The 15850-nt window shown below is 67.1% G+C and overlaps 2 protein-coding genes across 4 annotated transcripts; both read right to left on the bottom strand.

The window, feature by feature from the left end:
• Window positions 1–3263: 3263 nt before the first annotated feature.
• HSD17B10 (hydroxysteroid 17-beta dehydrogenase 10) lies at window positions 3264–6819 on the bottom strand. 2 transcript variants are annotated; one of them, XM_050927380.1, is made up of 6 exons: window positions 6352–6819; window positions 5049–5213; window positions 4709–4873; window positions 4378–4506; window positions 3974–4082; window positions 3264–3684 (listed from the first exon to the last, which is right to left on the bottom strand). In XM_050927380.1, the coding sequence occupies exons 1-6, from the start codon at window positions 6376–6378 to the stop codon at window positions 3494–3496; spliced, it is 786 nt and encodes a 261-aa protein (XP_050783337.1). In that variant the 5' UTR covers window positions 6379–6819; the 3' UTR covers window positions 3264–3493. The 2 variants fall into 2 exon arrangements, with proteins under 2 accessions (XP_050783337.1, XP_050783338.1); XM_050927381.1 differs by lacking the exon at window positions 6352–6819 and adding an exon at window positions 5536–5591.
• Window positions 6820–7189: 370 nt separating this feature from the next.
• GPKOW (G-patch domain and KOW motifs) lies at window positions 7190–15628 on the bottom strand. Of its 2 annotated transcripts, XM_050927285.1 has the most exons (11): window positions 15417–15628; window positions 12045–12193; window positions 11633–11772; window positions 11397–11503; window positions 10964–11174; window positions 10701–10833; window positions 10467–10602; window positions 9865–10003; window positions 9423–9492; window positions 8884–8969; window positions 7190–8405 (listed from the first exon to the last, which is right to left on the bottom strand). In XM_050927285.1, exons 1-11 carry the CDS (start codon window positions 15611–15613, stop codon window positions 8271–8273), a joined length of 1503 nt encoding a protein of 500 aa, XP_050783242.1. In that variant the 5' UTR covers window positions 15614–15628; the 3' UTR covers window positions 7190–8270. The 2 variants fall into 2 exon arrangements, 1 of the variants encoding a protein (XP_050783242.1); XR_007770092.1 differs by lacking the exon at window positions 7190–8405 and having other exon boundaries at window positions 8941–8969; window positions 9865–10053; window positions 15417–15608.
• Window positions 15629–15850: the final 222 nt, after the last annotated feature.

Here is a 15850-nt window from a genome sequence, read left to right as displayed (position 1 = left end):
CCACTCCCTGCCCCCCCCTGCAGGGACAATCCCCAACTCCTGCCCCAGTCACCACCCCCACCCTGCAGGGACACGCCCACTACCCGCCCCCCACCCTGCAGGGACAGTCCCCAACTCCTGCCCCAGTCGCCACCCCCACCCTGCAGGGACACGCCCACTCCCCGCCCCCCACCCTGCAGGGACAAACCCCAACTCCTGCCCCAGTCACCACCCCCTCCCTGCAGGGACAGTCCCCAACTCCTGCCCCAGTCGCCACCCCCACCCTGCAGGGACACGCCCACTACCCGCCCCCCACCCTGCAGGGACAGTCCCCAACTCCTGCCCCAGTCGCCACCCCCACCCTGCAGGGACACGCCCACTCCCCGCCCCCCCGCAGGGACAATCCCCAACTCCTGCCCCAGTCGCCACCCCCACCCTGCAGGGACAATCCCCCCCTCCTGCCCCAGTCACCACCCCCGCCCTGCCCGGACACGCCCACTCCCCGCCCCCCCCGCAGGGACAATCCCCAACTCCTGCCCCAGTCGCCACCCCCACCCTGCAGGGACACGCCCACTCCCTGCCCCCCCCTGCAGGGACAGTCCCCAACTCCTGCCCCAGTCACCACCCCCACCCTGCAGGGACAATCCCCCCCTCCTGCCCCAGTCACCACCCCCGCCCTGCCCGGACACGCCCACTCCCCGCCCCCCACCCTGCAGGGACAATCCCCAACTCCTGCCCCAGTCGCCACCCCCACCCTGCAGGGACAATCCCCCCCTCCTGCCGCAGTCACCACCCCCGCCCTGCCCGGACACGCCCACTCCCCGCCCCCCACCCTGCAGGGACAATCCCCAACTCCTGCCCCAGTCGCCACCCCCACCCTGCAGGGACAATCCCCCCCTCCTGCCCCAGTCACCACCCCCACCCTGCAGGGACACGCCCACTCCCCGCCCCCCCCCTGCAGGGACAATCCCCAACTCCTGCCCCAGTCGCCACCCCCACCCTGCAGGGACAATCCCCCCCTCCTGCCCCAGTCACCACCCCCGCCCAGCCCGGACACGCCCACTCCCCGCCCCCCCCCTGCAGGGACAATCCCCAACTCCTGCCCCAGTCGCCACCCCCACCCTGCAGGGACACGCCCACTCCCCGCCTCCCACCCTGCAGGGACAATCCCCAACTCCTGCCCCAGTCGCCACCCCCACCCTGCAGGGACAATCCCCCCCTCCTGCCCCAGTCACCACCCCCGCCCTGCCCAGACACGCCCACTCCCCGCCCCCCCCCCTGCAGGGACAATCCCCAACTCCTGCCCCACTCCCCGCCCCCCACCCTGCAGGGACAATCCCCCCCTCCTGCCCCAGTCACCACCCCCACCCTGCAGGGACACGCCCACTCCCTGCCCCCCACCCTGCAGAGACAAACCCCAACTCCTGCCCCACTCCCCGCCCCCCACCCTGCAGGGACACGCCCACTCCCCGCCCCCCCCGCAGGGACAATCCCCAACTCCTGCCCCAGTCGCCACCCCCACCCTGCAGGGACAATCCCCCCCTCCTGCCCCAGTCACCACCCCCCCCTGCAGGGACACGCCCACTCCCCGCCCCCCCCCCCTGCAGGGACAATCCCCAACTCCTGCCCCAGTCGCCACCCCCACCCTGCAGGGACAATCCCCAACTCCTGCCCCAGTCGCCACCCCCACCCTGCAGGGACAATCCCCCCCTCCTGCCCCAGTCACCACCCCCGCCCTGCCCGGACACGCCCACTCCCCGCCCCCCCCCTGCAGGGACAGTCCCCAACTCCTGCCCCAGTCGCCACCCCCCCACCCTGCAGGGACAATCCCCCCCTCCTGCCCCAGTCACCACCCCCACCCTGCAGGGACACGCCCACTCCCGCCCCCCACCCTGCAGGGACAATCCCCAACTCCTGCCCCAGTCACCACCCCCACCCTGCAGGGACACGCCCACTCCCCGCCCCCCACCCTGCAGGGACAGTCCCCAACTCCTGCCCCAGTCGCCACCCCCACCCTGCAGGGACACGCCCACTCCCCGCCCCCCACCCTGCAGGGACAATCCCCCCCTCCTGCCCCAGTCACCACCCCCACCCTGCAGGGACACGCCCACTCCCCGCCCCCCCCGCCGGGACAATCCCCAACTCCTGCCCCAGTCACCACCCCCACCCTGCAGGGACACGCCCACTCCCCGCCTCCCCTCCCTGCAGGGACAATCCCCAACTCCTGCCCCAGTCACCACCCCCACCCTGGAGGGACTATCCCCAACTCCTACCCCAATCACCACCCTGAAGGGACTCGCCCACTCTCCGCCCCCCTACCCTGCAGGGACAATCCCCACCTCCTGCCCCAATCACCACCCTGCAGGGACATGCCTAGTCACCGCCCCCTGCCCAGACACACCCCCCACCCTGGAGGGACAATCCCCAACTCCTGCCAGGACATGCCCAACCTACCCCACAGGAACATGCCCACTCCCCGCCTCCCACCCTGCAGGGACAATCCCCAACTCCTGCCCCAGTCACCACCCCCACCCTGCAGGGACACGCCCACTCCCCGCCCCCTGCCCAGACACGTCCCCCACCCTGGAGGGACAATCCCCAACTCCTGCCAGGACATGCCCAACCTACCCCACAGGAACATGCCCACTCCCCGCCCCCCACCCTGCAGGGACAATCCCCAACTCCTGCCCCAGTCACCACCCCCACCCTGCAGGGACACGCCCACTCCCCGCGCCCCACCCTGCAGGGACAATCCCCAACTCCTGCAAGGACATGCCCAACCTACCCCATGGGGACACACCCATTCCCAGCCCCCTAACCCCACAGAGACACCCCCAATCCCCAGCCCCTGCCCCGACACACCCAATCCCCAGCCCTTTCCCCACCCTGAGACGCCTGTGGTTCTCCCCTCCTATGGCCAGGCCGCCCCTACCCCACCTTGCAGAGGGGATCTGACACTCAGCCCTGTTCCTTCAGCCACAACAGCATCCAAATAAACTGGCGTGCCCTCCAGTGTGCTGCCCCCATGGTCTGTAGGGCAGGGTAGCACTGGGCAGCTCCCCACGGCAGGAGAGGGCCCCGCTCCCTCCCCGCCCCCATGCCCCTCGCAACCTGGCCGAGGGCAGCAGTCAAGAATGCTAGGTTCCCACCCCAGCTCTAGGAGGCGAGTAGGGGTGAGTGGTTACAGCAGGTGGCTAGGAGCCAGGACGCCTGGGTTCTCTCCCCAGCTCTGGGAGGAGTGTGGGGTCTTGGGGCTAACAAAGAATCCCCAGCACCCCCGAAAGCACCTTGAGACGATAGTTTATTAAGGTCCAGACGCCGACCAGGGGCAGGAGTCAGAACGGCTCAGACTCCGCCCCCCCCCCACGTCCTCATTGTGTGGGGGCTGAATCACTGCAGAAGTCCATGATTAGAGTCCAGAGAGGGCAGAACCGCAGAAGGGGGGTAATCACCCCCCCCTTTCAGGGGCAGCCGGGGGAGGGGAATCAGTGCCCCCCCAGCATGGGGCAGCGGCTCAGGGCTGCATGCGAATGGCGCCGTCCAGGCGAATCACCTCCCCGTTCAGCATGGGGTTCTCTACGATGCACTGGACCAGGTGGGCGTATTCCCCAGGCAGCCCTAGGCGGCTGGGGAAGGGCACCTGGCGAGCCAGGAACGTTTGCACCTTCTCAGGGAGCCCTGCCAACAGGGGGGTGGCAAACAGACCTGGGGGGAGAGAGACGGTGAGGGGGGGCTGGCTCCCCGCTATTCCCCCCACACTCTGCCAGTGGCCCTCAATCCCAGCCCGCAGCCCTCCCCCAGCCCTGCCAATGCCCCTCAATTCCAGCCCACAACCCTGATCCTCCACCCACACTACCTACCCCAGCACTGCCAGTGTGCCTCAATCCCCACCCGCAGCCCCCCCAGCTCTGCTGGTGCCTCTCAATCCCAGCCTGCACCCCCTCCCCTCTCAGCCCTGGGCTCCCCACAACAGGAGCTACGCTGGGGTTGGTACCTGGGGCGATGGTGACGACACGGATCCCAATAGGGGCCAGATCCCTGGCGATGGGCAGGGTCATGCCCACGATGCCCCCTTTAGAGGCGGAGTACGCGGCTTGACCCACCTATACAACAAGCAGAGCATTAGCTGGGGCACAGGGAGATAGAGGACTGCCGGGGAGAGCATCCTTGGCCCAGCCTTCTGCCCCGCAGCACGGTGTCCCCCAGCGCCTGGCCCTGCCTGCCCAGCCGCCCGCCCCGCAGCACGGCGTCCCCCACTGCCTGTCCCTGACTGCCAGGGAAGAGCACCCACTGCGCAGGTCCCCCCCCCCCCACAGCACAGTGCTGCCCAGCCCTGCCTGCCAGGGGAGAGTGCCCACAACCCAGCCCCTTGTAGTACAGCGCCCTCCTAGTGCTCACCTGGCCCTCGAAAGCAGCCACGCTGGCTGTGTTGACAATCACTCCTCTGTGCCCATCAGAGTCAGGGTCATTCTTGCCCATCTCCCCAGCACTCAGTCGGATCACGTTAAAGGTGCCGGCAACATTGACCTGGGGAGGGGTGGCAGGGGAGACAGATCAGATCAAACCAATGGGCCCACCCAGCCCCATATCCCACCCCCCAAAAAACCAGAGCCATTGGCTCATCCAGCCCATTATCCCTCCTCAGTCCCCTCTCACCACCATGCCGTTGGCAGGGCAAAGGGGATCAGGGAAGGGAACAGAGGGAGGGGGTCCTTCCAGCCCCACTCACGTTGAGGACCCTCTGGAAATCCTCCAGGCTGTGGGGCAAGTCCTTCTTGGCATTGTAGGTCTTGACGGCCACGGCGATTCCAGCGCAGTTCACAGCCAAATCCAAGCGCCCAAATTTCTCCCGCACCAGGGCCAGGACCCCCTTTATGTCCACCTCTGACGTCACCTGAGTCGCCGGGCAGGGAGGAGAGATTAACCCACGTCACCTCCGCGCCAGCCCCCACTCCCCTCCCAGAGTTGGAGAGAGAACCCAGGCATCCTGGCTCCCAGCCCCCCCTCAACACACCAGTCCCAATTCCCCTTCCGGAGTCAGGAATAGAACCCAGGAGTCCAGACCCTACATCAGCTGGAGCAAAGACGCATTGTTCCCCCAGCGCTTTGGCCACGCTCGGCCCATCCGACGTTGGCAGGTCCACAATCACCGCGCTGGCTCCCTGCTGCACCAGGCGCTCAGCAGTGGCGCGGCCCAGACCGGAGGCCCCACCAGTGACCAGGCCAACCATCCCCTGGGGGCAAAAGCAGAGGGAGGGGGCAGTGAATACAAACGAAAAAAACCCCAACCCTGAATACCACCCATAGCTTTAATGGACTCTCCCAGACCCCCCCATCTCATGTGCATAATGGGCTGTCCGTACACCCCTTTCTTCCTCTGACCATAATGGTCTCTTCCCAGATCCCCCCATCTCACGTGCACACCTCCCTCCTTGCCTGTGTATAATGGTCTCCCCCACAACCCCCTCCTAAAGTGTGCGCTGGTCTCTTCCTAAGACCCCGGAATCTTGCACATAATGGTCTCTCCCTAACCCCCATCAGTATTAATGGTCTCACCTGGGGTCCCCTCCTACTAGGTGTGTTACAGCAAGGCTCAGACCCCCTCCACACAGCAACCCACCCCTTACACATTAAAAAACGTATCTATTTAACACCATTATCAATGCTGGAGGCAAAGGGGGCTTGGGGTGCAGACTGATAACTCACGACCCCCCATGTAATAACCTTGTGACCCCGAGGGGGTCCCACCCCGCAGTTTGAGAACCTGTGTTATAGTCGCTTTCTAACCTCCCCCAGGAATATAATGGTCTCGCCCTACCCAGCCTCCTCCTGCGAGCTGCATAATGGTCCCACCCAGCCCGGCCTCCTCCTAGTGCACAGAATGGTCCTTTCCTTCGATTCCCACCCCCGTCAAGTGGTCTGCCCCGCTTCTCAGGGGTATCATAGCATAGTGCAGCATCGCTCTGCCCAGCCCCTACCCGTAGAATAGTCTCTCCCAGCCAGACCCCCCCACCCAATTGTGTATAATAGTCTCGCCCAATTACCACCCCTCGTTTGATGGTCTCGTCTATCCCAATTTTGTAAAATGGTCTCTGCCGCCCACAAGGATACAAGACCTCCAGCCACCACTATTGGTAGAGAACAAGAAGTGTAAAATGGTTCCTCCCATCCCAATTCCCCCCCTTCTGCAGAATGGTCTCTCCCAGGCACAGCCTCCCAGTGGTCTCGGCTGCCGAGGTGGTGCGGGGGACCAGCCTACTGCTCTCACCCATTCTGCGGTGCCTCCCCCTACCCCACATGGAATGGTCTCCCCCGCCCCTCCTTAGCCCCGCTGGTCCCCTCTCGGCTCCCGTAGCTGGCCCTGCTGGTTACCTTCACGCGCCTCAACGCCGCCGCCATTTCGCTGAACCTCCACGCCCCGCCCCTTACCCAGGGTGGGCCAATCAGAGGCAAGGCCGCTCTTAAAGGGGAGGCACACACTCTAATAATCAGGGACTATTAATCCCCAGGAGGGAGGGGCTCTTAAAGGAGAAGGTGAAGTGAGATCTAAAAGGGAAAGAGGGAGGCTACAGATAGGAAAAAAATGAACAAACTCATTAAAGGGGGGAAAGGGGCGCTGGACTCCAGGGCTCCTGGGTTCTTTCCCCGGCTCTGGGAGGGCAGTGGGGTCTAGTGGTTAGAGCAGAGGGGCTGGGAGCCAGGACTCCGGGGTTCTGTCCCCAGCTCTGGGAGTGGGGTCTAGTAGTTAGAGCAGGGGGGGCTAGGAGCTAGGACTCCTGGGTTCTCTCCTGGCTCTGGGAGGGGGCTGGTGGGTTAGAGCAGGGGGCCTGGGAGCCAGGACTCCTGGGTTCTCTCCCCGGCTCTGGGAGGGGGCTAGTGGGGGCTGGTGGGGGGGCTGGGAACCAGGACTTTGGGTTCTCTCCTGGCTCTGGGAGGGGAGTGGGGGCTGGTGGGGGGGGCTGGGAACCAGGACTTTGGGTTCTCTCCTGGCTCTGGGAGGGGAGTGGTGTCTAGTGGTTAGAGCGGGGGGGGGGCTGGGAGCCAGGACTCCTGGGTTCTCTCCCGGCTCTGGGAGGGGAGTGGGGGCTGGTGGTTAGAGCAGGGGGGGGCTGGGAGCCAGGACTCCTGGGTTCTCCCCCCAGCTCTGGGAGGCGGTGAAGAGGTTGGTTGTCCGCTCATAGCTTTCCACAGACCCCACCCAACACAGGGGGAAGGGACTAGCGCATTTATTTACACCGTCTTGCTTTACAAAGTGCCACAGGCAAGGGGCTGTCGTAGGCCCAGCAGCCAGCTTGGAAGTTGGCATGGGGGGGGTCCTGCCAGGTCTCCTGCTAAGCCCCCGCCTCACACACACAGATAGTACCTGCCCATGGCGCCCTCCTATCCCACAATCTCCCCCTGCCAAATGGGCAGGGGGTGCTCCCCTTTCATCCCTGCCCCTAAACCTGCTGGTTCTGGAACACTGCTCCAGAAATGACCGACTCTAAGATCACCTACACACAGCAGGGGCCAGGGTTGATCTAGAACACAGCCTGGACACTCCAGAAGCAGCACAACTTGCTCCAGAGCTCACAGGCGACATCATGCTGGAAATAACTCTCTGCTCTAGAATCAACCTCCATCTCTGCTGTAAACACTCCACCACCACTCTAGAACAGTCCGGTTTGATCTAGGACCCAGGGGCCTCCCTCCAACCCACCCTGTAAACCTTGCTCTCAAACCCAGTGGTTTTACCTCCCGGGCCCACATCTACTCGGGCTCTAGAGCCCATTAGGCTCCAGAACCCACTTTACGGGGTCACACCAGCGTCGCTCTGGATCCAGTTTGAACCCCACCCTAGACCCGTTTTAAAACCTCGCTCTAGAACCCACTATGCATACCTCCATGTCCCACAGAAAAGCTCACTCTAGAACAGGTTGGGTTCACTCCAGAACCCACGTTGAGGCTTCCTTGAGATCCCAAAGCTATGTGTGCTCTGAACATTGGCCTGGCTCTAGAGCCCATTTAACAACTATCCCCAAACCCATCTTCTCTGGTCCCAAACCCACCTTTCATCTCAATCTAGAACTCACTCTCAGCCTAGTTGAAGCCTCACTCTAGCGCCCAAGCCTGGTCACGTTCTAGATCTTGCTGCTCCTGCTCCAGATCGCACAAAAGTTGTTCTAGAACTCAGTCCTAGCCATGGCAGCAATGTTCCCCCTCTGCTGGACTCCATCCATGTCCTGCCACTCCCTAGAGAGGATGTGCCCCCATCCCAAGTCCAGCAGAATGGGGGGTGGGGGGAAGGGGGCTCAGTCGTCCTCGGTGCCCCCTACATAGTGGCAGACAGCGTCGTAGTCTAGCGCCAGGACGTCCCCATCCTCATCGCGCTGCAGCTGCACCAGTGCCCGGCTCCGCCGCTGGTCGCGCTGCAGGATCCGGCCCACCTGAGGAGGGGAGGGGAGGGGAGACAGGAAGCTCCTGTGAGTCCGGCGGGCGAGGCAGTGGGGTAGTCTGCAAAGGACTCTGGGAAGAAGGGTGGCTGCATACAGGGAGGGCTCAGCTGGGTAACTTGGGGGGCAGATGGAGGGGCTTCTCCAGCATAATCCCCCTCACCCAGGAGCCCCCTATATCCCCCTCCCCATTACCCCTGGATCCCCCCCTCCTGCAGCACTCACCCCCAGCTACCCTGCCCCCCACCCCCACTACCCCACACCCTGTGTATCTTCCCCCCCAGCTCCCATCCCCCACCCCTTCAGATTCCCCCCACTCCCTTTGATTCCCCATATGTTCTTCTCTCTAGCCCTCCAGAGCCCATTGGCTACCTCACCCCAACGTGTTCCCCCACACACACTTTCTCCAGCTCCCAGCCTCCCCATTACCCCCTGTGATCCCTGCCATGGAGGGAGCTTGGGGGTTGCTCACCCTGCCGGCGTGCTCCCCCAGCACCACTAGCACCCAGTCTGCAGCGCCCCTGGGGATGACCGTCTCCAGCATGGCCTCCTGGATGCCTGGGGGGTTGGGGAGGAGACGGGTCAGTGCCATACAGTGGGTTCCCGCCACACGACCCTTGGCCCCCCAACAACCCACCTCACAGACACCCCTCTGGCCTCTCCAACACCACCGCCCCCCACTGACCTGGGGTCGCCCTCCCCCCCATTGTAGTCAGCTCACTTCCCACAAACCCCCCTTACCTACTGGCAAGTACCCCCTCCCCAGATACGCCCATGAGGTCACTCGCCCCATGGTTCCATCTACAGATCCCCCCCCCAGCCCCCCATGTCTCCCGCATCCCACAAAACGGCTCCTCTAGCATCCCCAATAATCTGGGGTCATCCTGCCCCCCACAACCCTCTCCCCAGAGTCACATGCCCCATATCTGGACATACTCCCCCATAACCTCCCCCAGGGAATCTATCCCCTTCTGCTGGGCTATGACATAGGGGTGCCCCCCCGCAACTTACCATCCAAGACCTGCCCCTCCTCTGTCCGACAGACACAAGTATCTGGGCTCAGCACGTCCTCGATCAGCATCTAGGGGGAGAGAGGGGGGTGGAATGGGACACCAGCTCCCTCCCGGCCCCAGGGCAGGGACTGGCTGGCTCAGGGGGGCAGGGAATGGGACACAGGGCCTGTCCCCTCTAGGGAGCACTGGCATCCCTCTGGCCCCAGGACAGAGACTGGCTAGCTCGGGGGGGGAGGGCGGGGTGACTCCCACCCAGCCCCGGGGTGGAGAGTGGCTGGCTCAGTGAGGGGATGGGGAATGGGGCAAAGGGCCTGACCCCTCTAGGGGGCACAGACTCCCACCTGGCCCCAGGGTGGGGAGTGGCTGGCTCGGGGGGGGGGTGGGGAATGGGGTACTGGTTCCCATCTGGCCCCGAGGGGAGTTGGTGGGGGGGAAGGTACCTTGGTGTTATAGTATTTTCCCCCCTTGTAGAGCTTGTCCACGAAGCGAACCCGCAGATCTCGCCGCAGCCAGTGGGGGGAGCGGGAGGACGAGGAGCTGCTGCTGCTACCTTTACTCTGCTTCCCGGTGCGGGCGTCACTGTGGAAGACCAGGTGGTCGGGGCAGTCCTGGCGCTAGGGGGCGCCACGCTGCGAGGAACGGGGCAGGCAGGGCCGCGTCTTGGGGTGCACCGTGGTGCGAGGCGCTTTGTTTTATCAAGAAAGGTATTCGAGCTGCCCCAGCCTCAGGGCAAGAACCCTGGCATCCGGGCTGCACTACAATCCATTTTGCCTTTCTAAACACTCCTCTGGGGTTTGAACCAGTTAAGAATCAGCTGCACTTCCTGCCCTCAACAGCAGCGCCAGCTGTCACCCACCCCAGGGTGAGCCATCCCCGTGAGGCGTTATGTGCAGCTGTTCCCCAGCTGCCCCACCCTAGACGTGGCTGCATCTCAGCCCCGAGCGAGCCATCCCTGTGAGGCATTATGTGCAGCTATTCTCCAGTTGCCCCACCCCAGTGGTGGCTGCCTCTCACCGCCAGGCGAGCCATCCCAGGTCTTTACCTCTCCGAATCTGCTGGCTGTTTCCTCTTTCTGTCCTTTTCTTCCCCCTTCTCTTGGGGGACCCTGGCGTCCAGGGCATCAGTGGGTCCACTTCTCTGCTTCTCTTCTTTTTCTTTGTGGGCTTTGCTTAAGCGGCCTGAGAAGGGGATTGGGGAGACAGATGGGGGTAAGGATGGCGGGGAGGAGGGGAGTCTATGGTGAGGCGGGGGTACCGGGGGAAGTCATGTGACTCACTCAGATCCTTGGCTAGTTTCTCATACTCCTTCCGGGTCACAGGTTGCAGGCTGTGCTGGCTGATGGTGACGATCTTATCCCCAATGGCCAATTTCACCATCACCCGGGCATTATCGGGGTCTACACCTTCAATCTGGAGGCCAGGAGAGAAAAAGCTAAGACTAGGGGAACGAGGCCTGTCCCCTCTAGGGGGCGCTGGCTCCCCCTTGGCCCCAGGGCAGGGACTGGCTGGCTCGGGGAGGCCGGGAGCACGGGAAACTCACCTTCCCATAGAGGTCTTTGTGGGGCCCAGCCACAATCAGCACGGCACCCCCTGCCACCAGCCCCAGCGGCTCCTCCTCGCCCCCCCGGTGCTCTTCACCCGGCTTGGGGGGCCGCAGGGGGCGGGCCGGCTGCAGGTCCTGGATGGCCGAGCGGTCGGCTCCCAGGCCCAGCCCCCTTGGGCGCAGCTGGTGCTCCAGGGGCTTCACATCCCTGAATGGGGGGAAGGGATATTCAGGGACTCCCCCCAAACTCCTCTCCCCCAACTGACCTTTGGGCTCCCACCTATCTATCACCTCCCCCTCATGATCTATGATCCCCCCACTGGTTTATAATCTCACCCAAACTCTCCCTCCCCACCCCCATATGACCTCTCCATCAGATCTGACTCGCAACCCTGCCAGTGACCTATGCCCGCCCCCCAAGGTCACTCACTGCTTGAAGGTGCATCCGATGCCCTCGCCTGCCTTCCAGCCCATGCCCCTCAGCATGGCAACGCCGTAGGCCTCCACGGGCACCACCTCGTAATCTGCCTCCGTCGACTGCAGGAGGAGAAGGGCAGGAGTGACGTTAACCCGCAGAACTACCTGCCACAGGACCAAAGGGGCCCTGCCACAGGAGGGGGGTGGGACTCCAGGGACGGAGCGGAGGCTGTCGGGGGACCCTCTTACCGATTCCGGCCGCAGGCTCACGTCCACCCGGTCGCTGTCCTCGTACCCGTCAGGGACGCGGTTCTGCAGGAGCAGGGGGATGGCCAAGTTGGGGTCAGCCTTGGTGCCGCTCTCCCACCGCTCCTGGGACTGCCGGCACTCTGCAACGTACAGGAATCCATCAGGAGCCGGACACCTGGGTCCTGGCCCCGGCAGTGGGGGCTAGTGGTTAAAATGCGGGGTGCGTGCTGAGAGCCAGGACTCCTGGGTTCTCGCCCCACTCTAAGACGGGAGTGAGGGTCTAGTGGTTACAGCAGGGGGCTGGGAGCCAGGACTCCTGGGTTATTTCCCCACTCTGGGAAGGGAGTGGGGGCTGGTGGTTAGAACAGGGGGGGCTGGGAACCAGGACTCCTGGGTTCCCTGCCATGCTCACCCTCTATGATCTCCCTCACAGCCTGGGACTCCACACTGTCATCCCTCTGCTGGTCTGGGGTCCCCACAGGGGCCGTCTCCGGCTTCTTCCATTGGTTGCGCTGGATCAAGGGGATGACGAGCGCCTTAGGGGCTGGGGCCGGCCGGAGGCTGGGGGCCAGAGAGAAACCATCCCATTACCATGGGATACCTGCACCCCCTGTGCCATGGCTCCTTCCACTGCCCCACAGCCTCCATGCAAGGCCCCACCCCAGGCCGCAATGGCCCCTCTCCTACTCTCACCCACTGCATGGAGATCCTGCACACAGCTCCCCTGCCCACATGTGATCCCATCCCTCTGCAGGGCCACACCCCCTCCCGCCCCACGGCCCCTCCCCAGACACGCCCCTCCCACCCCAGGGCCCCTCCCCAGACATGCCCCCTCCCGCCCCACAGCCCCTCCCCCAGACACGCCCCCTCCCGCCCCACGGCCCCTCCCCAGACACGCCCCCTCCCGCCCCAGGGCCCCTCCCCAGACACGCCCCCTCCCGCCCCAGGGCCCCTCCCGCCCCACAGCCCCTTCCCAGACACGCCCCCTCCCGCCCCAGGGCCTCTCCGCAGACACACCCCCTCCCACCCCAGAGCCCCTCCCCAGACATGCCCTCTCCCGCCCCACGCCCCCTCCCGCCCCAGGGCCCCTCCCCAGACACGCCCCTCCCGCCCCAGGGCCCCTCCCCAGACACGCCCCCTCCCGCCCCATGCTCCCTCCTGCCACACAGCCCCTCCGCAGACACGCCCCCTCCCGCCACACAGTCCCTCCGCAGACATGCCCCCTCCCACCCCAGGGCCCCTCCGCAGACACGCCCCCTCCCACCCACGGCCCCTCCCCAGACACGCCCCCTCCCGCCCCAGGGCCCCTCCCCAGACACGCCCCCTCCCACCCCATGCTCCCTCCCGCCACACAGCCCCTCCGCAGACACGCCCCCTCCCGCCACACAGTCCCTCCGCAGACATGCCCCCTCCTGCCCCAGGGCCCCTCCCCAGACACGGCCCCTCCCGCCCCAGGGCCCCTCCCCAGACACGGCCCCTCCCACCCCAGGGCCCCTCCCCAGACACGCCCCCTCCCGCCCCAGGGCCCCTCCCCAGACACGCCCCCTCCCGCCCCAGGGCCCCTCCCCAGACACGCCCCCTCCCGCCCCAGGGCCCCTCCCGCCCCATAGCCCCTTCCCAGACACGCCCCCTCCCGCCCCAGGGCCTCTCCGCAGACACACCCCCTCCCACCCCAGGGCCCCTCCCCAGACATGCCCTCTCCCGCCCCACACCCCCTCCCACCCCAGGGCCCCTCCCCAGACATGCCCTCTCCCGCCCCACACCCCCTCCCGCCCCAGGGCCCCTCCCCAGACACGCCCCCTCCCGCCCCATGCTCCCTCCTGCCACCCAGCCCCTCCGCAGACACGCCCCCTCCCGCCACACAGTCCCTCCGCAGACATGCCCCCTCCCACCCCAGGGCCCCTCCGCAGACACGCCCCCTCCCACCCACGGCCCCTCCCCAGACACGCCCCCTCCCACCCCAGGGTCCCTCCCCAGACACGCCCCCTCCCGCCCCAGGGCCCCGCCCCAGACACGCCCCCTCCCACCCACGGCCCCTCCCCAGACACGCCCCCTCCCACCCCAGGGTCCCTCCCCAGACACGCCCCCTCCCGCCCCAGGGCCCCTCCCCAGACACGCCCCCTCCCACCCCAGGGTCCCTCCCGCCACACAGCCCTCCGCAGACACGCCCCCTCCCGCCACACAGTCCCTCCGCAGACACGCCCCCTCCCGCCCCAGGGCCCCTCCCCAGACACGCCCCCTCCCGCCCCAGGGCCCCTCCCCAGACACGCCCCCTCCCGCCCCAGGGCCCCTCCCGCCCCACAGCCCCTTCCCAGACACGCCCCCTCCCACCCCAGGGGCCCTCCTGCCCCACAGCCCCTTCCCAGACACGCCCCCTCCCGCCCCAGGGCCTCTCCGCAGACACACCCCCTCCCACCCCAGGGCCCCTCCCCAGACATGCCCTCTCCCACCCCACGCCCCCTCCCGCCCCAGGGCCCCTCCCCAGACACGCCCCTCCCACCCCAGGGCCCCTCCCCAGACACGCCCCTCCCACCCCAGGGCCCCTCCCCAGACACGCCCCCCTCCCGCCCCAGGGCCCCTCCCCAGACACGCCCCCTCCCGCCCCAGGGCCCCTCCCGCCCCACAGCCCCTTCCCAGACACGCCCCCTCCCGCCCCAGGGCCTCTCTGCAGACACACCCCCTCCCACCCCAGGGCCCCTCCCCAGACATGCCCTCTCCCGCCCCACGCCCCCTCCCGCCCCAGGGCCCCTCCCCAGACACGCCCCTCCCACCCCAGGGCCCCTCCCCAGACACGCCCCTCCCACCCCAGGGCCCCTCCCGCCCCAGGGCCCCTCCCCAGACACGCCCCTCCCACCCCAGGGCCCCTCCCCAGACACGCCCTCTCCCACCCACGGCCCCTCCCCAGACACGCCCTCTCCCACCCCAGGGCCCCTCCCCAGACACGCCCTCTCCCACCCCAGGGCCCCATCCCCAGACACGCCCCCTCCCGCCCCATGCTCCCTCCTGCCACACAGCCCCTCCGCAGACACGCCCCCTCCCGCCCCAGGGCCTCTCCCCAGACACACCCCCTCCCACCCCAGGGCCCCTCCCCAGACACGCCCCCTCCCGCCCCATGCTCCCTCCTGCCACACAGCCCCTCCGCAGACACGCCCCCTCCCGCCCCAGGGCCCCTCCCCAGACACGCCCCCTCCCGCCCCAGGGCCCCTCCCGCCCCACAGCCCCTCCGCAGACACGCCCCCTCCCGCCCCAGGGCCCCTCCGCAGACACGCCCCCTCCCACCCCAGGGCCCCTCCCCAGACACGCCCCCTCCCACCCCAGGGCCCCTCCCCAGACATGCCCTCTCCCGCCCCACGCCCCCTCCCGCCCCAGGGCCCCTCCCCAGACACGGCCCCTCCCCAGACACGCCCCCTCCCGCCCCAGGGCCCCTCCCCAGACACGCCCCCTCCCACCCCCGGCCCCTCCCCAGACACGCCCCCTCCCGCCCCAGGGCCCCTCCCCAGACACGCCCCCTCCCGCCCCATGCTCCCTCCCGCCACACAGTCCCTCCGCAGACACGCCCCCTCCCGCCCCAGGGCCCCTCCCCAGACACGCCCCTCCCGCCCCAGGGCCCCTCCCCAGACACGCCCCCTCCCGCCCCAGGGCCCCTCCCCAGACACGCCCCCTCCTCAGACACGCCCCCTCCCAAGTCTTTGCGGCCCCACACGCATGCGCACGCGCTCGAGCGAGCGCAGGGCCCGAGGTTGCCCACCCCGGCCGGGCGCCCGCGCATGCGCGCTGCTCTCACCTGCGCAGCTCGCTCCCCTCCACGGCGCTGATGAAGTCGGGCTCTGCCGCGGCCCCTGCCCCGCCCTCCCCCACGAGCCTCCTGCGCGCGGTCGTGCGCGTGAACCCGAACGAGACCTGGCGCGGGGCTGGGGGCCCGCCCGCCGCCGGGCCGCCGTCCGACGCCATCTTGCTGGCCGTCGCAGCGCAAAGAATCATGGGGGTTGTAGTCCGGGCCCCGCGCGCTGCCTCATGGGGCCGATGGCCCCGCCACCGTGCAAAGCATTATGGGGGATGTAGTCCCGATGCCGCGCTGCGCTGCCTCATGGCGGTTGTGTAACCCTGCCCCCCGCGCAACGCATCACGGGGGATGTAGTCCCGTCCCGCGCAGGGCCTCGTGGGGTGTAGCCCCGCCCCAGGCTATTTCATGGAGGGGGGGGCTGAGAGTGTAGTTCC

The sequence above is a fragment of the Gopherus flavomarginatus genome, chromosome 18, assembly GCF_025201925.1.
Source record: "Gopherus flavomarginatus isolate rGopFla2 chromosome 18, rGopFla2.mat.asm, whole genome shotgun sequence".
Taxonomy (NCBI): domain Eukaryota; kingdom Metazoa; phylum Chordata; order Testudines; family Testudinidae; genus Gopherus; species Gopherus flavomarginatus.
This window is presented reverse-complemented; position numbering and strand designations above follow the sequence as displayed.